This window comes from Haplochromis burtoni, unplaced genomic scaffold (assembly GCF_018398535.1).
Source record: "Haplochromis burtoni strain Fernald_Lab_line unplaced genomic scaffold, NCSU_Asbu1 Contig_343, whole genome shotgun sequence".
Taxonomy (NCBI): Eukaryota; Metazoa; Chordata; class Actinopteri; order Cichliformes; family Cichlidae; genus Haplochromis; species Haplochromis burtoni.
This window is the reverse complement of record NW_024582704.1, coordinates 303,110-327,303: the sequence shown is the minus strand read 5'-3', so window position 1 is coordinate 327,303 and position 24,194 is coordinate 303,110. Positions and strand designations below refer to the sequence as shown.

Genomic DNA, 24,194 nt, shown 5'->3' with positions numbered 1-24,194 from the left:
ATTTTAATAACAATAATGCTAACAGGGGCACATTTAGAGTCCCACTGCTAATTATTCATGATAGTGAGTCAGCCATGCGCTATGTAATGACCCTGAAACTGAAGGAGCTAATGCTATCCAGTCATCTATAATTTTATTCTGCTTTTTCCCCCAGTGTGGCATGTCAAACTGTGTTCTATGAAAAAGACAAAGAAATTCCAAGTTGTGCATGAGCCAGTAGGGGAATTTGACATTAGGTAGTTAGGGGTAGTTAGATTGGATTAACTGTGCAAAAACAATGTGATCCAAACCAGAACAATTAGCAGGTTTAGACTAACAAACAATATAAAACCCTTGAATGCACACAGTAGTTGGCTGTTGTAATCCATAATGTCTGCAATATTACTATTCTGTTACAAAATGCTAATTGGACTGGTTCATATATAGCGCTTTTCTACTTAAGCACACAAAAGGCTTAATACAGGTCTTATTCACTCAAACACTAATATAAGCACTAGCACTATCTACCGTAACATTCACTGTCTGGTGACTAGATTAGAAGCAACTTGGAGATTCAACGTCTGGCCCGAGGACACTTTGGCATATAGACTGGAGCAGCCAGGGATCGAAGCACCAACCTTCTAATTATTAGTTGACCTTCTCTACCACCTCCACCACTAATATTACTAATTTATTATCATATTTCTGATTCTCTTCTGCTTGTATTGTTGCACAGCATTTTACCATTTCTTGATACACTTGCACAAAAGTGAGCCACTCATATATTACTCCCGCTCGGCCATGGAAACCCATGCCACGAAGCTACCAGCCCAAAGTTTCTGTGCTGATGTTAATGCCAGAAGGTCTGGAGCTCCTGAGTCAGCAAAGCGTTGGCGAATTTACACACCATGCACCTCAGCATTCAGTGATCAAGCTGTGATTTTTACCTGGTCTGCACTTCATTAATGAGTTGGTGTGACTCCTAAACACTTCCACTTTGTAAAGACATCACTTACAGAAGATCATGGGATAGTCAATTCAGTTGTATTTATAAAGCACCAAATCACAACAGTTGCCTCAAAATTCTTTATACTGTAAAGACCTTGCCTCTCTAAGCAAGCATTAAACAAACATGTTAGAATCCTATTACAGCTCAACACTCACATTCAGCGAGCTCTTTAGAACAACAAGTTTGTAAAGACAGGCTGCATGGCTAGGTGCTGGGTTTTATACACCTGTGCCAATGGGACAGAAAGCTTGATTTCAAAGATTAAGGGGTGTGATTTTGTCTGTTTATTGTACTTGCCATTTGTCACTGCAAGCAAAAGGCAAAAATGGCTTCTTTTTTTTTTTTTTTTTTTTTTTTTTACAGGCTTTTTTTGTGATAGTTGGGTGACACATTTCAGAGCTGTATAAATGAGTGGAAAGTACAGATACTTCCACACAGGAACGCTGTATGGTCTAATTAACAGCCAGTCTGCTCTGTGGCATTAAAAACAAATTCTATCAAGAAGAAAGAATGGAGAGCCTTTGAAAGAAGGTTCACTGTTGAGAGATGGCTGGCAGCAGATTGAGTTAAATATAAACTGGCTGTTTGTGAAGGATGCAATGACTAAAGTGTCATCTACAATAAATCTGTGGGAAAGAGATAAGTAAATAGGATGGAAGACTGAGATGATCAACAGGGAACATCTGGTGACCATGATGTTCACACAAGTATGACACAAACAGGGGGACTGTCACCATTAAACTGTAAATGAGGAAATATCTGTCAGAAAAATGGTGCTCCATCCCTGCAGGGGCCTTCCAGAGATTCAGCACCAAGTTGTATCTGTACTTTCTGTAAACGACCGACGACAAGTGGCACCATTTTTTCTTTATACTCATCCTTGTATCGATCTGATGATTTGTTCAGTGTATTCTGTAACAAGCATTTATCCAGAGAGACTGGATAAATGGACTGTTTCATGTTACAGGTCTTATCAGTTTGTAGTTTTGCAGTCTGTTCTCACCTGGAAAGTGAAATAAGACCCCATTCAAGCGTCTTCCTCTTGAAGTAGGACAGGTACTACATACTTTGTTTCCTGCATTCTTTCATCCTTTATTAGCTGATTTTGGTAATGGTAATATAGTTTATGGATGTATTCTTATCAAACCAATCCAGATGTATGGCTGGGGGCCCATTTCTTTTTAGTAAGGTTGGTAATTCAGTAATACAACCTGAGAGACACATCTGGCCCAGCGATCTGTACAATAAGATGGAGGCTGGTGCTGGAGATCTTGTCAAAATCCAACAGTACAGAAAAGTACTGCTGTATTTTGCAAAAGCATCTGACTAGTGACGCTTCATTCTTCAGCATTAGTCACCCCCAAACACCCTGAAAATTTAGCTTAATTTATTTTTTTAAAAAGGGACAACACATATTAATGAACATATCAATGTGAATATGCCAGATGTATCCAGAAGACTACTTTTTATTTGCAACGGTCCTACAAAAACAATGAGTAACACCTCGTCAATGTACAACAATACAGTTTAGACAAAAAAATAAATAAATAAATGCATAAAATTACAACATGAAAATCCACACTGCAAAAAGCATTCCTGGATAGGAAACCATTTAAACAGTGTGGGGTCATCTTGACAGAGAACAGAACAAAAGCTTTGAATGGCCCTCAAGAAGCCTGGAGAACTATTCCTGAAGATTATTTTAAGAAATGAAAGCTTTTCAGGCTGTGCTGGAGAATAAAAGGTGATTATATAAAACGCTGACTATCAAGCTTGTTAGTACTGGACTGTAGGTACTGTTTTTAAACTGGAGCCACAATGTTCAGCAAACAATTTTAAAAATCTGTCTTTCAGTAGCAGATCAGGTAATTCTTATTTTCCCGGTGAACTCGTGATTTTGCTCAGTCGTTTAAATAAGCTATTATTTCCACAGCACCTAAAGGCAACTTCAAACCCTCGAGGACATTGAGGAAAGTTTTAAAAAGGAGCTCACTTTGTGCGTTTACCTCCGCAGACTGGCTCTCATTTCGACACACACATAATCGGCGTGGACAGACTGTCACGAGAACCGCTCATTTGAAACCAATTCGCATTACTGCTAAAAATAAAGGAGGGCTAATTGACTCCGGCCAACCTTCGGTGACGCGGCCCACACAAGCGACGCATGCGCAGTGCCGCCGGCGTCGCACAGCACCATCAGTAGGAGCAGGACCAGCGAGAGCCGCCGGGGAGAAGGGTGCCGTCGTTGTTTATTTTACGCAATATAAACTTTTCTCGCAATGTCGGGTTTCGACAGTAACCCTTTCGCTGACCCAATGGACGTAAATCCCTTCCAGGTGAGTGTTGGTTGGTTTCTGCCCGCGAATCGAGTTTCAGAAGCTTTTCGTTTTCTGGTGTAAAGTGAATACAAAGATATGCTCTAACAAAAACCTGTTTGGTTGGTTGCTGGGTTTGGCCTCAGCATTTCCTGGCTAAGAATCGCCACTGTTAAGTGTGACACGTTTCAATGCGCTTATAAACATTTTTACGTTAAAACTGTGAATATTCGCTGGAAGTGTGCTCTGAGCTCACCTGCGCAGGTGAGCAGACCCGAGAACAGGTGCCTGCCATTAACCGGGAGTTCTCTTTTACAAGCTATTCATAGATGACACCATTAACTAGAAACCCCAGTAGCAAGCCAGTGACGCTGCTTTTAACTTTATAGATAGTTTTGTTTCTTTGTATATTTTTTGTTGTTGTTTGTTTATGTTTTACAGACCAGTGTTTTTTTTTTCTTTGTTTGTTTTTTTTTAATGTCTTATAGACCTAGGAAGTAATGCTTATGAATCCACACGTCTTTGACATTTTAACTTAAGAAATGGATGCTTAATCTTTATTCACACACACACACACAAACTGTAATTTAACTGAAACAAATGTGGTCCAGGGCAAAGAGTGTTATTAACAGATAATCTGGTGAGAGAAAATTCAGTGTTCAGGTGCTGCTCCTCCACTGGATGGGACACTCCTATAATTCCACAGTTGGCACCACATAAACGCTGAACAGTCATGGATTCTCAGTGTCACACCTTACAGTGTGTTTGATCTTTTTTTTTTTTTTCTCTTCTTCCCAGGATGCTTCAGTCACACAAGCCACCAGCAGAGTCAATGACAACGTCGGGGATTACAACCCATTCTCTTCACCGGAAATGGTCAGCCTTTGTGTCTTTAATGGAACTGCTCATATCATAGTGTGATATGATATTCAGCAGGAACCAAATCCTTTGGTTTTATGAAAATATATTTGAAAAGAGATATTGCTTCAACCTTTTTTTACAGGGACAGCACTCTGGGACGACAATCCCTATCTCTGCTGCACCCTCTCAACCAGCTGTACTACAGACATCTGTGGAGCAGAACCCAAAAGTGAGTGAGACGAATGCATTTCAGCGTGTTTAAATAATGAGATCAGACAACATTAACTGATTTAAGTTACATTTTCAAGAAATGCAAGTCAAGACACTACCATGCAGAGAAGAATGAGTATATTTATTTTTCTTTACTTGGTCAATTGTAGCTTGAGTGGTCGCCTACTAATCGGAAGGTCGATGGGCCAATCCCTGACTCCACATTTGCATTCCTTTGAAAAGATACTGATCCTTGAGTGCCCCCCGATGCATCCACTGGATCGTGTGTGTGTGCGTGTGTGTGTGTGTGTGCGCGTGTGTGCGTGTGTGTGTGTGTGTGAGAGAATGTTAGTAAGCACTTAATCATGAATAATGTATAAATGTGTGTGACTGGATGAATGAGAGGTATAGTAGAAAGAACTTTGAGTGGTCAACTGAGTAGAAAGTCTGTATCCAAGTCCTGGTCCAGTTCATACATAAACAATGCTAAGAAATGCTTCTCTACCACCCACACACTTGCACTCTGATTGGTGCATCACAGGTAATTCATTTAAGGTTCAATGTCTTGCTCAAGGACACTTTGGCACACAGATTTGATTGGTGGAGGATCTAGCCAACGACCTGCTGGTAGACAACCTGGTGCACATCCTGAGCCGCCACAAAAGTCATCACATTTTACTGCAGGGACCATCTAGCTTATCACTGCAAGAAAGCAGCACTTTGGATGGTTATTTTAGTGCAGTACATGTATGAGGAAATTGTGTTCAACAATGCTGAAGACAGTATTAAGATGCAGGTCTGATATCACACATCAGGCTAAAGCAGCTGCTGCCCAGGCTAACCTGATCAAACAGCAGGAGGAGCTGGAGAGGAAAGCAGCAGAGCTGGAGCGGAAGGAACAGGAGCTAGAGAACAGGAGGCAGGCAGGCAGCGCATCGAACCCCAGAGGTAAGTGGCTGCAGGTATTTGATGTAGTTGTGTTGAGTATGTGTTAAGTCTTAAATGATAATAAGGTTTTTAAATCTTTTCCTGTCAGCTAAAGAGAACAACTGGCCACCTCTTCCAAGGTTCTTCCCTATAAAGCCCTGCTTTTATCAGAATTTTGAGGAGGAAATCCCCGAGGACTACCGCAGGATGTGCAAGCGAATGTACTACCTCTGGATGTGTATGTACCCCTGATTGTAGCATTTTATATGCCAATCACTGACCTAAAAGGATGGTATAGTACATCAGATCTCAGCTTTTAACATGCTAAATTTAAATATGTATCAAGACTTTCCACTCATACTTTTGCTGAAGTTCTTACTTTTTTCTTTACAAATGAATCATGATGAATCAACTTGATCCATTACAAGATACTAGATTGTTTAAAGTCACAATTGCTGCACTAAAACGTCGAGAAATAATTTATTTACCTCACATTTGGGAAATTAATTTGTTACGAAGGAGATGATAATAACAATAATAAAGACACCATTCATGCCTATTAGTTTCAAAGTGCACAGAGTTTGGTTCACCGGAGCTTTTTATAAGCAGTGTTGTATTATAAGTGTATGTCTGCGTCACTGGTTTTCTTTTGCACCTCTCCAGTCCACAGTGCCACTCTCTTCCTCAACGTGCTGGCCTGCCTGGCTTGCTTCACCATTGACAGTAACTATGGCGTTGACTTTGGTCTGGCTATTCTTTGGTTCATTCTGTTCACCCCTGTGGCCTTCGTCTGTTGGTACAGGCCGGTCTACAAGGCCTTTAGGTATGCTGTGTCACTGGTATTGTTTACACTTATGAACTTTAATACAAGTCTTCAAACTGTAAATGACCTCCAGACTCATTTTTATGACTTCATGCGATTGTGAAACTTATTATCTCTATTGTGCAATATGTCAGCAAACCAGTGAGCACCTTCGCATTAATAATGTGTCCCCTTTTTTCCCTCCATAGGTCTGACAGCTCTTTCAGCTTCTTTTTCTTCTTTTTCGTCTTCTTCTTCCAAGTGGCAGTTTACATTATCCAAACTGTGGGGATTCCCCATTGGGGCAACAGGTCAGTGGGATTTATTTACTTTTTCTTTTTTCCTACACTACCTGAACGTGTGGTGGAAGTGCACCAAGATTCTGTTTTTCATTGTATGAATGTGCATGCTGCTTTGGGATACATTCAGTGTGCATGGACCACCACATCTCTTCATTCACACGTGTTTGTGTGTGAATTCTTCTCCTGTCTCTCCTCTATTGCATTTCTTTGACAGATTCCTGCTGCCCTAATAAATCTGGGTTGCTGCTTTGTAAGTGTGTGTAACTTTTATTTTGGGAGTTCTTTTCTATCATGTATAAAGCTCCTCAGGTTTCCATGTGTCATTTTTACAAACTTCATGCTTTACATTTGGTATCTGGTTGTTTGTGTATTTCTCTTTAATCCACAAAAAAAAGAATTTCAGTGTACTATAATAATTACAGAGAAAATGTGAAATTACACCTTTTTTCCTCTTGCATGTTTCTGGTTTTGACAGTGGATGGATAACATCAATCACCATCATCAAGACGAACCTGGCTGTGGCTGTGGTTATGATGGTAGTGGCTGGATTTTTCACTGTAAACTCTGTGCTGGCTGTCATCCTGCTGAAAATGGTACGCAAAAGTAAAACTTCTGTTTACATATTGTATTTTTATAGGTAATCTGATTACTATTTTATTATGAACCTGTCAGATTCAATATAATGTATCTTGATGAACTGAAGAACCCTAAGCCAAGTATTTTAAACATGTTTTAAAATGGTAAATGGCCTGTATTTATATAGCGCTTTACTAGTCCCTAAGGACCCCAAAGCGCTTTACATATCCAGCTTTACATACCCATTCACACACACATTCACACACTGGTGATGGCAAGCCTACATTGTAGCCACAGCCACCCTGGGGCGCACTGACAGTTGTTGATGACTTATACTGTGTACATATATAAATGTTATTTTTTTCTCATTTATATCTGGAAGCTACATCAAAGACAAACTAAAAATCAGGTGGTGACAAAAACTTTGAACAGCTTCAGAGGAAATTTTCAAACCAAGTGTGTGTGCTGAATGCACTTACTGTACAGACTTACCTCCATGTAGAAATTCCAGGAGTGTCTTTTGGTTTTTAAAGACAATAATTAATTAGAAAGTGGACACAATATTTCATCTTAATGCAAAAAAAAAAAGGGGGGGGAACAAAAACAACCGTTAAAAAAAAAAAGTCTGTTCCTTGGCTCATAAGTCTCCACTAGATATCTATTGTATTTTCAGATATCCTCCTCACTAACAGATCAATGAAACTGAACTCATGAGCTCCTTTGTAGACATAAGAACCATGGACCGAACCTTACAGGAACCAGCAGGTTAAACACTGTTTCATCATTTGATCTCCTGTCATTGTTTAAAATATTCTGTCTTTTCCTATCATCCTAGGTCCACTCTAAATACAGAAACACAGGTGCCAGCTTCACCAAGGCCCAGCAGGAGTTTTCACAAGGTGTCCTGAGCAACCGAACTGTCCAAAATGCTGCTACCTCCGCTGCTACCTCCGCTGCCCAGGGAGCCTTTAGCAGGAGCCAAAATTAGTGTGATTTCTACAAGTTTTGTGTCTCTGGCTATTCTCTTTTCTGACCAGCATACCGGGCTACCCACGTCCCAACATTATGCAGTTGGTGTAAAGGAATTTTTAGGGAAAAGGGCAAAAAGCAAGTAACTTATGAGTAATATACCAAGTGGGGTGTCTCCATTCTCCATGTCCACTAAAAAACTAAATAATAATAAAGATTGTGTAATTTAGGAAGATGTGTAGCTAAAGACATAAAGTCATCTTCCAAGAATAGGAACCTACCCTCAGTTAAACTTTATTTGTATAGCACCTTTGATGAAGGACAGTGCAATTCAAAGAGCTTCATAGATGATTGACGAACTAATGAGATGGTACATTAATTTAAAAAAAAAAAAAGATTATAAAATGCAAAAATAAAATGGATGGAACTTGTAAAGACCTGCACAGATCTCATCAGCATATGTCATATTCATTTATGCTTTAGAGAAATGTCCAGTAGGAAATCTGAAGCTGGGGTTTAGATAGAGAGCAAGGTGAGGCCGCCACACAAATAAAATTGTAACATTTCATCACTGCATCGCTATTGAAAGCATTTAACAGAGTAGACTAAAGAGATACATGTGAGATGATCTGCAATATAAGAAACACTGATTTAAATCCAGTAATTCTTAAAGATCCCGGTAAAAAGTATCAGGATTTTTTCCTGCTAATGTAGGAATGACATACTGAGGCTTGAAATATACTCTTTGTCCAAGGTTGGATTCTCACTTGACACGAGAATGGTTTTTTTTGTTTTTTCCCCCCCCCATCTGTGAACAATGGATCTACAAAATGTTTTTCACATTACAGCAGCATACAGAACCTTGCAGGATAACTGTCCTGACTATAAGTGCATTAATACCGATAATACACTTTATGCACAGTGGATGTCCTGTAAAAGTATAAATGATAATAAATGCATACTGTTACATTACTGTGCAGTTTAAACGTTGATCTCCAAATTTGATGTTTTGATGTGTATATGACAACAGGATGAGCTGCTGATTAATGAAGGTGATGGGATAAAGAGGTCATTTGTACTGTTTTATCTGCTTACTGATATTTCTTTTTAATGAAGTGAGGCTTAAAGCTGTTCTTGAAGCAAATGAAGATGTTACCTTTTAATTCATGTTAAGAAAACTTGGCATAATACAGAGACTTGCTGTGATTAAAAATGAAAGGGGGGGGGAGGTACTGGTTTATTAATGTAAAGTTACTGGAAGTATAGAATTTGAATGTATTTACATGAAAAGTGCATTAATGAGTAGAAAGAACAATATTTTTGACTTTGTGCCCATGGTAGTTTTACGTTTTTTCCTGTCTGCACCTTGTAATTTTAGGATGTTTCTACTACCTCCTCTGTGTGTGAAACTACTTGTCTGCACACAAGTTGTCTCTATGTGTGTGTGTGTGTGTGTGTGTGTGTGTGTGTGTGTGTGTGTGTGTGTGTGTGTGTGTGTGTGTAAAAAGTATATAAACACTGTATACTCCCAATCTGATGTTTGTACCTCAGTGCCTTTAAACAGAAGTAACATACAAATCTTTGTGTGACCATTCACGTTCAAGACTTTTAATGCCCTGTTTTATCTGTAGCCTGTGGAACAACTGGTGAAGTTTTCTTGTGATCAAAATGTGTTAAGATTATGTAAATATTGGTGACTTATTTAAACATATTTACTGCTGGGGTATGCATTGGAAATTGATTCTCAATCTTAACATTCAATAAACTGTACTGTCTATAAAATTCTGAATTGAAGTCTTGGAAGTGGTCTTCTTAGAAGTGTATTTTTATCTATCAAAAGTGGTCCAAGGATGGAACAGGGGTGAACCAGCAACAGGGTTATGGGCTGTGCTGTGTGGTCCGATCCAACAGGCAAGCTACTATAGCTCAAATTGCCTAAATATTTAAGCGTGGTTCTGATAGAAAGTTGTGAGAACGTGTGTATAGTCAGTGTACACGCTGACCCCTTTCCTCTGCTGAACTTCAGCCCAACTTACAGGATTTAAAGGGTCTGTTACTAACATCAGCTGATCTTTTATTATGGAGAAAAAAAACGGAGACGTTTGACAATGGCATGTCTGATAAAAACAAACACGAGATCAGCACAAACACCTTATACTAAGGAAGGGTGATGATTTGGGCTTGTTTTGCAGCTATGGGATCTGGGCAGCTTGCAATCACTAAGTTAACCATGAACTCCTGTGTATACTGAAATAGTCTAGTGACGATACACAACAGGACACAGATCCCAAGCACAGCATCAATTCTATGAAAAGAAAAGATTGCAATGGCCCGGTCAAAGTCCAGACCTCAACCTGACTGAAATGCTGTTCTGGGCCCTTGAGAGAGCTGTGCATAAACACATATTTGCAAACCTCAATGAACTAAATAAATGATGTAAAGAAGAGTGGGCCAAAATTCCTCTGCAATGATTTAAAAGACTGATAAAGCCATACAGAAAATTATTAGTTTAAGTTCTTGCTGCTAAAAGTGATTTTACAAGCTATTGAATCATGTGGTGTAATTATTTATTAAGAATACACAGAATCTTATCGAGTGAAAACTATGAAAGACGAAAAATGGTTTTTAAACCCTTTTTTGTAAATAAAGTTTTTTTTTCTTTAATCCGAGAGCACAAATCCAACCAGCTACGTGTCTGCGCGCCATTGACGTATCCATGGCAACAGCTTCTAGTGTTGATCATCCCAAGATGGCGGACGCGGAAACAACCGCAACGGTGAGTGCGATGCGAGCTGCTCCTTCCTTTTCTTGAATAAACACAAACTTGACTCGAAAAACAATGAAAGTGTGACACTTCGCGAGAAAGCCCGACGCCAGGTTTTACCACACGCTTTCTGTAACGCTTACTTGAACGTTAGTTAGCTAGGTGGCTAGCCTATTCTAAGTCTGCGCTAAGTTGATTAAGCTGCAGCTAACGGCAACTTGCGAGACTAATCTCACTCACTCAAGGGCAAATTTAAACCTTAACGCTGACAGCTGTAGCTGTGGCAGAATGGCAGGATTGCTGTGGACTGTTTGGGAAGCTTTAGCCCACCCTTAATATACGATAACGTAGAAAACGTTATCAAGCAGCTTTTCATTAACCGGCTTACGACCAATCCCAGTTATATTATCGCTGTGGCATAATAACTTTCAGCGTGTAATGACATGTAGAGAATATCAATAAACTGCTAAGCATCAGCAACCACATCCAAAACAATCCACAAGTGAGGTCAAATATGGGAAGAAAAATATGTGATGCGAGAAGAACTGCGCATGCGTGCATCTACCTGTACATTGTGAAGATAGCAAATGTTACTGTTGTTGCAGTCACTGAACAGAACATACACAGGAGCACGTTACACTGCAAAATTTTACCGGTACATCTCAAAAATTGTAATAAAATGCATTAATGTAATATATCATTCCATTCATCTTTCATTTAATGGTTATTCGGGATGTGGTGGCAGCATGCTGGCACAGACCCCCAAACAACCCTCTCCCCATTCACCTCCTCCAGCTCTTCTGGAGGAACACTGAGAAGAGAGAGTAGTTGAGAGACATAATCTCTCCAGTATGTTTTGGTTATGCCTAGAAATTCTGTCCATAGAAGTTATAAACTGAATTGATGACAAATAGGCAGTGTTTGGTCACCAAGTCTATCCAACCCTACAGATCTGCATGCTTCTGCTGTTTGATTGGGAAAGAGTGTTTTCTCTCTCTCTGTTCATTAAGTAAACACACATGTCATTCAGCTTGTTGGCCCACATTCCCACACAGCCTTCTTTCAGTTTTTGAGTGGACAGGATTTTCTGTATTTTGGTGAGGGCTGCCCGAGGATTATTTTACTGTGTACCACACAGTCATGTGAACAGTCATGTGTTTTTGCAGGACTCTGTGCAGTGCTCTGAGAAACCATGTACACCCCATGATTCAATAGCCTGTAGATGTACCATGTAAAAGCAATAACTTGTAATAATTATTAGTAATACTTTTCTGCATGACTTTATCTTCACAAAGTTGCTTCAGTTCATTAAGGTTTGTGAACATTTGTTTATGCACAGTTCTCTTAAGCTCCTGGAACAGCATTTCAGTCAGGTTTTGGTGTGGACTTTAACTGGACAATTGCAACACCTTGATTGTTTTCTTTTTCAGCCATTCTCTTGCACTTTTTTATGCAGGAGAGTTCATGATCGAGTCAATAACATGGTGCTCAGGTCCTCTGGCTACAAAACACACCCATGGTATTGGTATGAGGTGTTTGTGCTGATATGCTGTGTTGATCTTTACCATACACAGCGCTGTGCATCATGACCAAAGATCTGTACTTTGATCTCATCTGTCCAATGGACATTTTTCAGAACTCTTGGAGTTTGGTTCAAACCTAAGCTGTGATGCCAGGCTTTCTCCTGACAATCCTACCAGAAAAGCCATAACTGTTTTTTCTAATTGTGCTCTCATGAACTTTAAATTGAAACATGCTAACTGAGGCCTTTAGAGTCTGAGATGTAGTGCTTGGAATTTTTTTCCTGCATTTTCTCTGAGCAGTAAACATCTGACCTTGGGGTGATTTTGAAGGGACGCCTTGGGAAGGTTGTTGCATTGTGTTAAAACACACCTGTTTACTCCAAACCAGCAAACTAAACAAAACATCATCTTTGATAGAGGTGCTCACACTTGCCAATGATGAGTTAATTAAGTACATCTGATTGGCTGGCGGCTACTGACATTCTTAATTCGTATAGAAGAAGTAAGGATGATGTAGGTTTTCACAGGCCTGCATAGAATCCTGAGGAAACTTTTGTTTTTCACTTGACTTTCAGATTCCTGTTTGCTGTTATTTATTTTTCTGCTTGTCTTGTTTGTCACATATTTCAGCTCCCTGTTGCTACTGAACCCAAGAAACGTCGGGCGCCTAAAGGTACAGTGAAAGCACTGCAGGTCATGTTCTGAAATTAATTGAATTATTTTCATGTTGTTGTGTGACATTCATTTTTTTGAAATTCATTTCTAAAAGTTGGTTAAGTGTTGATAACTGAAACTAAAGGTTTTGGAAGTGAACGGCCTGCAGAGGTCACCCTCACCCTTCTGTTTGTTTTCTCTGTAAGGAACAGGCTGTGAACAGGCATTATGCTGCTGAGCCATTTTCCAGATATTTCTCTGTGTAGAAAATGTCTGGTAATCAGAGGATGTTTTGTCATCATTATTGAAGCCTAATGTGCCATTAAATAGTTTATACTTCTGCCCACAGATATTTTGTCTTTTCTTTTTTTTTATAGTGCTTTGTAATAATAATAATAATAATCAGAGCTACTGAGAATTGCACCTCTGTGGAAGCAGTTGAGTACATGCTATGATGTGGTAATGATAATTTCTATTTGGCATGCAAACCCTTTCCTGGGTTGTACTTAATATGAGACACACCTCTGTTCTAACTAAATATAAAAGAAAGAAAGTAAAGATTGGATTTTAGGAGGCTAATACACATACACCAATGGGAGCAGACTTGATAACAACCTGAACGCAGAGGAACTTTAAAATTGAGATGCACTGTTTTAAAGCTGCTGCTGAGTTAAAAATAAAGTGGCAGCTGGGTGCATGAACTTCACAGCTTCATCTACAGGGAATTGTGACTTCATTATGCCTCATACAGACTGTATACGCAAAAATAGTTCTTTAAAAAGTTTTCCAAATGCAAAGCGTGTTAAAGTGTATATCAGCCGATTTTTGGCACTTCATCACCGAGACTTGGGATCACAACTGGATGAAAACAGTCACATGCAAGGACCCATCCATTTTGCAATGTAGACATTTAAAGATTTGACATAATCAAGCAACGTGACATAAACCTTAATTGTGTCCATAAGTCACAGTCATTCTGCAGTTACCATTGTGAAATGTAATTATGGTTATTTAAGGCATACACAAATTTACCTTTGCTATGCAGAGTAGTATGCAGAGTATATTATGTTAGATTTTGAGCACTGCTGTTTGTGCATTCTTAGTGTTAATACCTGACAGGTGCTGTGCAATGGAAAGATCTAAAGTAAATAAAAAAAAATAGTACAGTATGTTAGATTTTAATAAAATCCAGTGTGAGTTTCTTGACTCGGATGTAGCAGTCTGCCTTATTTTTTTTAGGATACTGACAGTCATTTCTGGCACATTCCCGATAAAGGGAAAAAAAAGGTGTCAGCATCTCGATGTGAGACTAAATGACTTGACAAGATGAAGGCTTTTTTGGAGGGTTTTTTTGTGTGTGTGATTGAACTTCCAAAAATAATATTCATCATATTTTTCATTACGTTCTCCCCATGTGTCTTTTGATCTCAGCATGCCTCTCCTCTGCTCTTATCCCCTTTTAACAGATGGTTGAAACACACTGAGGGCAAAGCTGCCTTAGCTTCATCCAGATCAAATATAACAATGAGAAAACTCTCTCTTTGCAATGAAGTTTTTCACATTACTATATTTAGGAGACCTCGTGCTGGGCTGTTCTTCTGTGCTTCTTTCTATCCTTCTCTCATACAGTAGTTGTAGGAATACACGTTGCCCATGTATCCCATCACTCCTCTCCAAATTCTGCCTTGCTTTATGTATGTGGACCATAGTGCACCGCAGGACCACAGCTGAAACCCAGAGACAAGAATATTATTGCTGTCTCAGCAGGGAGAAAGCGGATTAGGGTCCCTACAAATAGGGCCATTCCCAGTCTTGACGTGGCAAACGTGTGGAGCCCGTGCCGTTTCACAGTCGGCGATGGAGTGGATTTCTGTGTAGTATCTGGAATGAGCTCAAATTCTAGCAGCAGATCAGCGAAGCTCTTCTTGAGGCGCTGAAAGATAAAACAGAGGGGAGCTTCGGTGTAATTCACACTGTATTTTTTTTTTTTTTAACACTTGGAGTTCGTTAACGATACCCACCCCCCCACCAGTGTCAATGGTAAAGCCTAGCACTGTATTTCACAATGCCTTCAATCCTATTTTTAGCCTCAGAGGAAGGTAGTAGGTGCAAGATAACAGGATTACCAGAATCAGACTCGCTTGAATTGGCATTATGTGTGCTTCCTTGTAAAATGAAATGTTGTCCTCCACTGGGAAGAGGACTTGGAGGCGTTGTAGTTCGGTTCTCGAGGTTACCTAACCCTTTCTAAAGCTGGCTTTACATTGTTCTGCTCATTCCTTCAGCCTCCCTCTTTGACTCTGTCTCTATACCCTCGCTCTTCTGTCACAAGCACCTGGCTTGCGAGAGACATTGTTGCCCTGGCAACAGGGAGAATATCTCAACCTGTCGAGACATTAAATGAGAGACACGGGGGGAGAGGAGGGGGAAAAAAGCAGTGTTTGTAACGCAAAACTTGCTTACAAGGTGACGTTTACAGAGTGGCTGGTGAATTGATTACAGTTTAGCCTGGGGTTTCTGGTTGAAGTGTTAACATCTATGTTAACTGTCACATCAAAGACTTGCTAGCAACTGCATGGGGAGGCTGCTTTCAGGATTATTTATTCAGCTGTCAAATTAGAAAAGATGGCATACATTAAAAATAGTTCTAATAGACATTACTCTTAATAGGCTGAGCCATCTGTTCATAAGAAAAAAAAACTGCTAACGAGCTAAGATTTGCAGCATGCCTACTCGGTGACTTGACTTAAATTTAGCCTGTGGCTTTAGGTTGCAGTGTTACATCTGTGTTAACTGTCAGATCAGAGACTTACTAATGACTGCAAAAGGAGGGCTCTTTAAGGATTAATCATTGAGCTATCAGCCAAATAAGACATCATCTGCACAATAACATGCTCAAAAGTTCTTGTTTTTTTTTCCAAAATCCTTATTCATTTGTAATATTTAGATTTTTATGGTTTTCCTCCACCCAGCTCCAGAGCTTCCTATTGTGGAGAGAAGGAACTGGTTAATCCACCAGCACTATATCCTCAAGGACTACGATACCTGTAAGGTAAAGTGCCTTCATTCCTCAGCTCTGTTTGCGGCGTAGTCTGTCATTGACCTGTGACTGTGCTGAGTGTGATTGACTGAAAGACCCACTCTGACCTCACTGAAGATGTACATGATGAAGATATTGAGTTCCCGACATGCACGCGGCTTTGTCTAAGGCCTGATTCATTCGCTGCATGCAGCGCTGTTCATTGAAACTGCTTCACACTTAATAAAGTCTCTGAATAGTACTTGTTAGATATATTACTGGACTACTCCTGCACGCGTTTTCTTTGCATATCTAATTTGTGTGAGGCGATAATGACATACATCCCTTCCGCTTACTCTGTTAATATCTACAGATGTACAGAACAGGGTGTAATATTCCTCTGTATCATCTGAGTACTGGATGGATTTCGAAATTGTCTTTCCACTCTGCGCCTTTTTAGGTTATCATCAAAGACCAACTGCAGGAGACTAATGGGATGTGTGAATATGCTATATATGTTCAAGGTGAGCCATCATTTTTGTAGCAGCCATTCCCTTTTTCCGCTTTTAATGTGTAAGATATTTTTTTAACAACTACATCAAGTAAAACCTCTGTGGTAGTCAACACCAGAGCTGCACGAGTACATGATTTCGTTTCCCCAAAAACTGCTCTTTGGACGTCATGCTGTGCCTTTGATTTTTTTTTAATGTGTTTTTTTTTTTCTTTTAATTCCTCAAGCAGATGAAGATCCTTTTATTTTGTGTGTGTCTTTATTTCTTTGTGCAGCACTAATCTTGCGTCTTGAGGGCAAGATCCAGCAGTCCCTGGAGCTGTTTCAGAGCTGTGCCATCTTAAATCCCAACAGCGCAGACAATCTTAAGCAAGTGGCCCGATCACTGTGAGTCTACTGCACTGAAGCCTCTATGAGCGCATCAGTGCCTCTCCATTAGCTAACAAGACAGACACAGGGGAGAAATATACAGTGATAACAGTCACACTGCAGGCCGCTTAGAGCCAGAACCTTCACCGCTTAAGGGGAAACACTGGAGAAAAAACTGTTTTTTAATGCATTGGTCAGCTTTAAGATTTTGGTCCGTTATTTTGGTCCGATGTTATCATTGACATGATAACATCACATGGTTACTGCAGACTGCGGCACATTCATGATGGAAATCTACCACCACATCCCAGAGATGCTCTATTGATTTAAAATATGGTGACTGTGGAAACCATCTGAGTACAATTTAAGCGCATAGTCATGTTTAACAAACCAGTTTGACATTATTTGAAGTTTGTATGGTTTGTTAGTCTGCTGACAGCAGCCATCAGAACATAGCACCCTGTGGTCACAAAGGGATGGTCATGGTCAGCAACAATACTCAACAATGCTCTCATTTAAATGGTGCTTAGTTTATACTAAAGAGCCCAAAAGGGATCATGAAAATATCCCACACACTGTTAAACCACCAGCAGCCTGAACCATTCATACAAGGCAAGACCCATGTTTACATGTTGTTTATACCAATTCTGACCCTACTGAATGTTGCAACAGAAATTGAGACTCAGCAAACCAAGCAACAGTTTTCCATTGTTCTAATATCAAAGTCACTTAAATCACCTTTCTTCCCCATCCTGATGCTCAGTTTGATTTAATCAGGTCATTTTGACCATGTCTATGTGCTGAAATGCATTTAGTTGTTGCCATGTGATGTTTGTATTTATGACTAGTTTAACAGGCATTCCTAATAAAGTGTCAGGTGAGTTTATATGAACACACAGTTTCATTAACGTTATGTTATAAAGATGTTGTCTCTGTTATCAGTAATCCAATGGGAAAGTTTGGGGCTTATAGCAAAGTTTTATCCTCTTGACCCGTAATGCCTCCCTTTGGAAAGAAAAATGAATACAGCTTCATTGAATGGTTTGTTTTTTAATGTTGTAATAATAGTTATTCTGAAAGCAGTAATTAAAATGGGTTATCGTCTCTTATGGATTATTGTTGTTTATTGTTTCCTCAGATTTCTTCTGGGAAAGCACAAAGCAGCTATTGAATTCTATCATGAAGCTGCAAGGCTCAACGAGAACGACTGGGTAGTAGAAAGCAAACACTCTTAATTCCTACTTTGTCTTTAAGGTTGTTTTTTTTTTTTGCAGAGATTATAGCACCGACAAATTCTGCCAACATTTAGAGTGGGAATTACCTTGACTGAACCTTTTCTTCTCACACTTGCAACAATTTATCACAATCAGCTCTGTGGTTGCACATCCAAATTCGTCCAGGGCTGTTTTACTAGGGGGCTATCAAAGTTGTGCTACCATTAATCACGCCCACTTCCTTCTCTAATGCTACTGCAGAACTGTTGGCCTATAAAACTTTTACATTTGGAAATTAAATTCAGCTCAACCCGTGCAATGCAAAAATGATCCATGTAAAATCTGACATTTTCTCACCCCAGGAGATCAGTCATAATCTGGGATTGTGCTATTTCTTCATCAAAGACTTCAAATATGTGAGTACAGCTGAGTTTACCAACACTATAGCAGGACAAATTGTAGTTGTTCCACAGGGATTTGATCATTTTGATCTTCTGTCTCTCTCAGGCTGAGGAGCATCTAAAGATAGCTCTCAAGATAAACAAGCACGACAAAACCTTCATGATGCTCGGGAAGGTTCACCTGCTGGCTGGAGAAACAGACAAGGCCATAGAGGTGTACAAGAAAGCGGTGGAGTAAGTGCATATATATATAATGTTAGCCATTCATGCTAGATGTTGTTAGGCATTACTCTGTATGTACTATACATTGAAACATTCTTGACATGTACAGCAGTCCATTAGAGCTGATACATTTCTCAAAAACCCAACTTAAAGAGTCTAATGGGGGCCGTCCCACTAAAATCTCCCAAAAATATTAATGAGAACACCAGCACTCACAGCACGATACCAACATTGCTTGACAGCAAAAAGAGAAATATGGGGGTTTGGGCCTGAAAATATTAATGATGTTCTCATTAAGGAATTGTTTATGACAACAAAGTCAAACAATTTTCTTTAGATTCCTGTGGAGGAGTTCAAACATACCGCCTTCAAACATTGGTTCAGAAGGTTCTCGCATACTTTAAGTTGTTTCATCTTGGTTTTTATTTTTATGGCTTTTCTGTCTCCAGAAATCATTTTATTCAACACTTAAAGCTTTGCCACATTTTTAACTCTGGGTTCAGTATAAATGCAGTTCATTTCCACTTCTCCTCGCATGTTGAATTTTTAAACATTAGGCCATGGTGTAAATAAGGAAATGACATCTGTGTCTATAATAGAGCTCATTATGGCTGCCTCCTGTTGGGGGTAAATGAATTAATCAAGTGCCCCAATACTGGTGTCGCTTTTAATGAGACTTACCACTGTGATTCTTATTTTAATGCCAACCTGCCTCTTCTCTACCGTTTTTCTTTGAGCCCCATCGTTCCCCCACAGGTCATAATTAATACTCCACAATTATACCGAATCAAAGGCTGATTGAATAATCACGAGATTCCCTAGATATCAGCTGCTGTATGTTTGCTCAAGAACAAGCACATGCATTGAATATGATTGCTGGCATAGGTTAACTGACATTATTCTTTTGGCTCATCTCTTTTTCAGATTTTCTCCAGAAAACACTGAACTCCTCACAACACTGGGCCTGCTGTTTTTGCAGGTAAGCAGATTTCTTTTTCTTTTTTTAAATGATTTGATGAAATGATATGCCCATAAATGATGAGCACAGCAAAAAAGGAATGACAGCAATCTTCTCTTTGTTTGAGCTCGGGAAATACCAGAAAGCATTTGAACATCTTGGGAATGCCCTCACCTTTGACCCCAACAATTATAAGGTATGTGGGTACTTACACATTACAATTAGGCAGAAGCTTATTTTGTTGCTCACCTCCTTAAGGAGAGTGCACCAGGTTCCTTTTAAATCAGTTCATTCCCTGTCAGATGTTACGGCCTGACTTTCATCTTTCATCAAGGCTACATCTTCCTCTAATATCTCTCTAATCATTGTTTTTATTCCTAGGCCATCCTGGCTGCAGGCAGCATGATGCAGACCCATGGTGACTTTGATGTGGCTATGAACAAGTACAGGGTGGCAGCATGTGCTGTGCCGGAGAGTCCCCCTCTGTGGAACAACATTGGCATGTGCTTCTTTGGGAAAAAGAAATATGTAGCTGTGAGTAATGTTTTTTTTTTTTCCTGCTTGTTTTCATCCAGTTTGGATGAGAAAACTGCCAAAAGGCAACACACACAAAAAGCCTACTCGGTGTTATTTCCACACCAGCCATGGCTCGTGCCTTTAATCACAGCCCAGCCACTTAATTCTGCTGCTTCTGAAGGAGCCCTTTGTGTATACAGTACAGTGTTTATCCTATCTTTTATTTGATAGAGACAGCGTAGATAGACAGGAAAGTGGGGAGAGAGAGAGAGGGGGGAAGGCATGCAGCGAACGGGCGCAGCACATACGTTGCCTTTACTGTATGTATCTGCTAGGTGTTGGGATATATGTTATACATATACCGGTACATATATATAATGTAAACATATCTTAATTTTAAAAGCAACTTCATTCAATTCTTTTTTTTTTCTAGTTTAGAAATCCCAACACGTTGTGGGGATGACTGAGTACTATACAAACTCTACATTTTCTGTAATCTTCATTAATCTTGAGAAAATGAAATCAAACCCCCCAAACTCTGTAAAACACAACTTCATTACAATTCTGGTGGTTTTTCTTTGGCTAAAACCTTCAGAGGATCTGGCACAATTCCCTCTTCAGGAAACTTCTACATATGTTCCTGAATCTGATGTTCCTGTTTGTTCTACTTCATATATTATTAAGATACTCACCTAAAGGTCCTGACAATTTCTCTCTCCTAACTTCACGTCTCCCACAGGCCATCAGCTGCCTGAAGCGGGCCCACTACTTGTCTCCTTTTGACTGGAAAGTGTTGTACAACCTTGGTCTGGTACACCTCACCATGCAGCAGTATGCCTCTGCCTTCCACTTCCTCAGTGCAGCCATCAATCTGAATCCACGAATGGGGGAGCTCTACATGTTGCTGGCAGGTACGGAGCGAGTGAGACAGACAAATCCTTCATGATTTAATTCTGCCTGAAGAGGAAATCTATGACGGCAAAAACAGGGATAGCTTTTTAAATAGCACTTTACTGAAAATGTCGCTGCTTAAAGGATTTTTTTTGGGGGGGGGGTTATAAATGTATTAGTATTTTCATTAAATCTATTCAGCAGCTTGAGCACATTTACATTTGATTTGAAAATTGAAAAGGGCTTGTATGTGACAAAAAATTTCCTGTCACATCTTTAGTTGCTCTGACCAATTTGGAGGATTATGAGAACGCCACCAGATCTTACGAACAAGCTGTGACTCTGGATGAGTGAGCCTGTCCTCAGTAACACCTTGAAACTTCCATTGATCTGAATTTAAAACTGTATCAGATCATTGATTTTTTTTTCCCTCTTCTTGGTGATCAATTTTCCACAGATCCAACCCCCTGGTTAACCTGAACTTTGCAATCTTCCTCTATAATCATGGAGACAAGAAGGGAGCTCTGGATCAATACCAGGATATGGAAAGGAAAGTCAACATACTCCGAGACAGCAGTAGCAACTTTGAATTTGATCCTGAGGTACTGTAGATCCTGATATCAATGATGTCTCTGAAGTTAGTGGTCATTCTTTGTTCCAACGCAACACATTTTAATCCCTAACAGCTAATGGACATGGCTCAGAAAATGGGAGCTGCTCTACAGGTGACAGAAGCGCTGGTGTGGACTAAACCAGGCAAGGACTCCAAATCAAAACCAAATTCTGCAGCAGCCACCAAAACCCCCGGTGCTCCCCTCGGTACTAACCAAGTCCTGGGTCAGGCCATGTCTTCAGCCGCAAGCTACAGCAAAAACATTCAGCTGTCAACAGGTACACACGACCAGCTATGGTCTTGTTTAAAGCAATATTTCATGATCCGCCTCAACGGTGAAGCCTCTCCTGTGCCGTTTTGATCAAAGATGAAGGGGACGTTTGTTAAGAACCTGAAACATCAAAGTCAAACTGAATCTCTCGCTTACATTTGTTCTGAACGCAAACTCAAAATGACTTCCAAGGAGTCCAGTGTAACGCCGGCAGAGTGGGTGATTTGCAGCTTCCACCTCTCTGCATCAAACCAAAGCTCTTTTTTTCATTCAAAAGTAAAACTTGAAAATATCACTTCCCTGTATATTCAAAGGCTCGTGCCTTCACTGCTGTAGCAGATTGAATATACAGGGTAAGGCGAAATGGAATATGTGGGGGAAAAACGAAGTCAACCTATTGCCTGTATGCTGTGTGTTCTATTCTTTGGAACAAAAGAGAATCAATAGTGTGGAAAAATGACACACGGGTAAGCTTATGAATTCAAGGCTACTGTGCAGTGATTGCAGAGGCTTACAGCTCTCAAAGGTAAGTGGATAGTAGTGCTTTTCTTCACTGGAGCCAATGGCCTGTGTTTTCTCCCACTCATGTGTAGCTGGTAACAAATATCACCAGAACAATAGATACATCTTCAGTGACATTGGCATTTTACATAATTCCACAGCTCTGGCATCTATTTAGCCCCTAACAACCAGCAATTACCAGCCATTGTTTGACAACCAACCAACCTGAATGTGTATGTACTTTACAGCTGGATTTAGAAACATCTGGTACTATCTGCACATTTGCAAAGAGAATTAATTAAATTGTGTCCCGTAGCATGTGACATAATATAGACATTTACAGCCTGGGACCAGTCACTATTGCCAGCTAATGCTGCAGAGCTCAGCATTAATGAACCCCACGCGTCTCATCAGAAAGTAAAAGATTTCTGATAAGCTTGTAGCGAAACAAACCTGCATGAATTCTGTTTGTCTTTTCCAGGGGTGTCCGGAGGCCCTTCCAATGCAGGAGAGACAGAAGATGATGTACTGGAAGCCCCCAGCCCACCTTCTGATCCTCCGGGATCCCCAGAGCCCGCAGAGTCAGACAACCCTAAACCCAGAACCTCCAAAATGAAATCGAAGGTGCAGGAATGAATTCTCTTGGTGGCTACAGTCTTACACTACTTGTGTCATCTTTGAGGTCACCTATTTGTAATGGAGGACAATTAAGCCTCTTTGGCTACGTTCACACTGCAGGTCTTGATGCTCAATTCCGATTTTTTTGATCAAATCCGATTTTTTTGTCTGCTTGTTCACACTACAAATAAAATTTGACAGTAAACGCTCTCTAGTTTGAACGCTCAAAGCGGCCCGCATGCGCAAAAGAAGACGTCACACACAACGCGCTCTGTTTAGACCCAGAGCAAACAATATTGTTTGACTGATGGCCCTTAATATAAAGACTTCGGACTTTACGTTTCTCAATTTTTCCTTTAGGTTATTTTGTTATTTACATAACAATGTAAATAACAAAATAATGATCCTTATTGCTGTTTTAGAGAGGAGCGGTGCTTCAAAGAATAGTTGCAGATTTCTGTCAAAATCTGCAGATTATACAGTACAAATAAAATGTTCACGTTGTCTTCCCAACAGTTTCACTAACATCTACACTGGATGGCCAGGAAGTGTTCGCGATGTCTTCTCTGGCGCTGATAATTGGTGTCTGTCTTGTGTCAGTGACGTAAATGACGGATTTAATGCGACATGACCATTCAAACAGCAGTCGCTTTCTAAAACATCGGATATGTTTCGGATTCAGTACCACATACGAAAGTGACTCAGATCGGATTTGAAAATACTGTCATAACATGATCGTATATGGGTCACATAGGGTAAAAAAAAATCAGATTTGATGCGCTTTCGCCTGCAGTGTGAACGTAGCCTTTGAGCGCAGCCAAGCCACTGTATTTGTGCTTTTTCTAGCTCATGGTAGTTCAGTCTTGGTTTTAATTTAGCAGCACAGAAGTTTCACGTCCTGCTCCAACATTTCCATGTGAAAAGGATGTGGTCGGTGTTCACTGTTATGCCTCTCATCTCAGAAATATCAGTACACAACTCACCGATGTAAACCAACAGTTTTTTAACTTAGCTGTACATATTTGTACATTTAAGAATTCAAGAAAGAAAGTCTGTATTCAGCAAAATGGTGATAACGGGCCTGTGAAGTTGCAAGTATTCATTTATGATGAGCTTAGCAATAAGGTTAAAGGATGGATTTTATTTGTACTCACTGTCTGATATGATCCAGTCAGTGTGAAGGAAATGCTGTGACAATC

General features: G+C 39.9%; 2 protein-coding genes across 2 annotated transcripts; both read left to right on the top strand.

Annotated features, from left to right (window-relative positions):
* Window positions 1–1,370: 1,370 nt before the first annotated feature.
* On the top strand, window positions 1,371–8,331 carry scamp2l (secretory carrier membrane protein 2, like). The gene is made up of 9 exons (XM_005942501.3): window positions 1,371–3,324; window positions 4,102–4,179; window positions 4,307–4,393; window positions 5,190–5,322; window positions 5,411–5,539; window positions 5,965–6,124; window positions 6,313–6,414; window positions 6,881–6,998; window positions 7,817–8,331. The coding sequence occupies exons 1-9, from the start codon at window positions 3,268–3,270 to the stop codon at window positions 7,967–7,969; spliced, it is 1,017 nt and encodes a 338-aa protein (XP_005942563.1). The 5' UTR covers window positions 1,371–3,267; the 3' UTR covers window positions 7,970–8,331.
* Window positions 8,332–10,653: 2,322 nt separating this feature from the next.
* bbs4 (Bardet-Biedl syndrome 4) lies at window positions 10,654–23,190 on the top strand. Its single transcript, XM_005942504.2, has 16 exons — window positions 10,654–10,726; window positions 12,868–12,910; window positions 15,864–15,943; window positions 16,371–16,434; window positions 16,697–16,808; window positions 17,929–18,001; window positions 18,367–18,420; window positions 18,512–18,639; window positions 19,552–19,606; window positions 19,713–19,781; window positions 19,967–20,119; window positions 20,841–21,012; window positions 21,273–21,342; window positions 21,450–21,594; window positions 21,679–21,883; window positions 22,859–23,190. Exons 1-16 carry the CDS (start codon window positions 10,667–10,669, stop codon window positions 23,011–23,013), a joined length of 1,638 nt encoding a protein of 545 aa, XP_005942566.1. The 5' UTR covers window positions 10,654–10,666; the 3' UTR covers window positions 23,014–23,190.
* Window positions 23,191–24,194: the final 1,004 nt, after the last annotated feature.

What these genes read in the sequence shown, in the direction of transcription:
- scamp2l (XM_005942501.3), top strand. Translation starts at nt 3,268, where the DNA reads ATGTCGGGTTTCGACAGTAACCCTTTCGCTGACCCAATGGACGTAAAT. An exon ending in CTGTGGAGCAGAACCCAAAA is followed by an intron (nt 4,394 to 5,189) that starts GTGAGTGAGACG and finishes ATCACACATCAG; the next exon opens with GCTAAAGCAGCTGCTGCCCA. An exon ending in ATTCCCCATTGGGGCAACAG is followed by an intron (nt 6,415 to 6,880) that starts GTCAGTGGGATT and finishes TGGTTTTGACAG; the next exon opens with TGGATGGATAACATCAATCA.
- bbs4 (XM_005942504.2), top strand. Translation starts at nt 10,667, where the DNA reads ATGGCAACAGCTTCTAGTGTTGATCATCCCAAGATGGCGGACGCGGAA. An exon ending in TCATCAAAGACTTCAAATAT is followed by an intron (nt 18,421 to 18,511) that starts GTGAGTACAGCT and finishes TGTCTCTCTCAG; the next exon opens with GCTGAGGAGCATCTAAAGAT. An exon ending in TTGACCCCAACAATTATAAG is followed by an intron (nt 19,782 to 19,966) that starts GTATGTGGGTAC and finishes TTTTATTCCTAG; the next exon opens with GCCATCCTGGCTGCAGGCAG.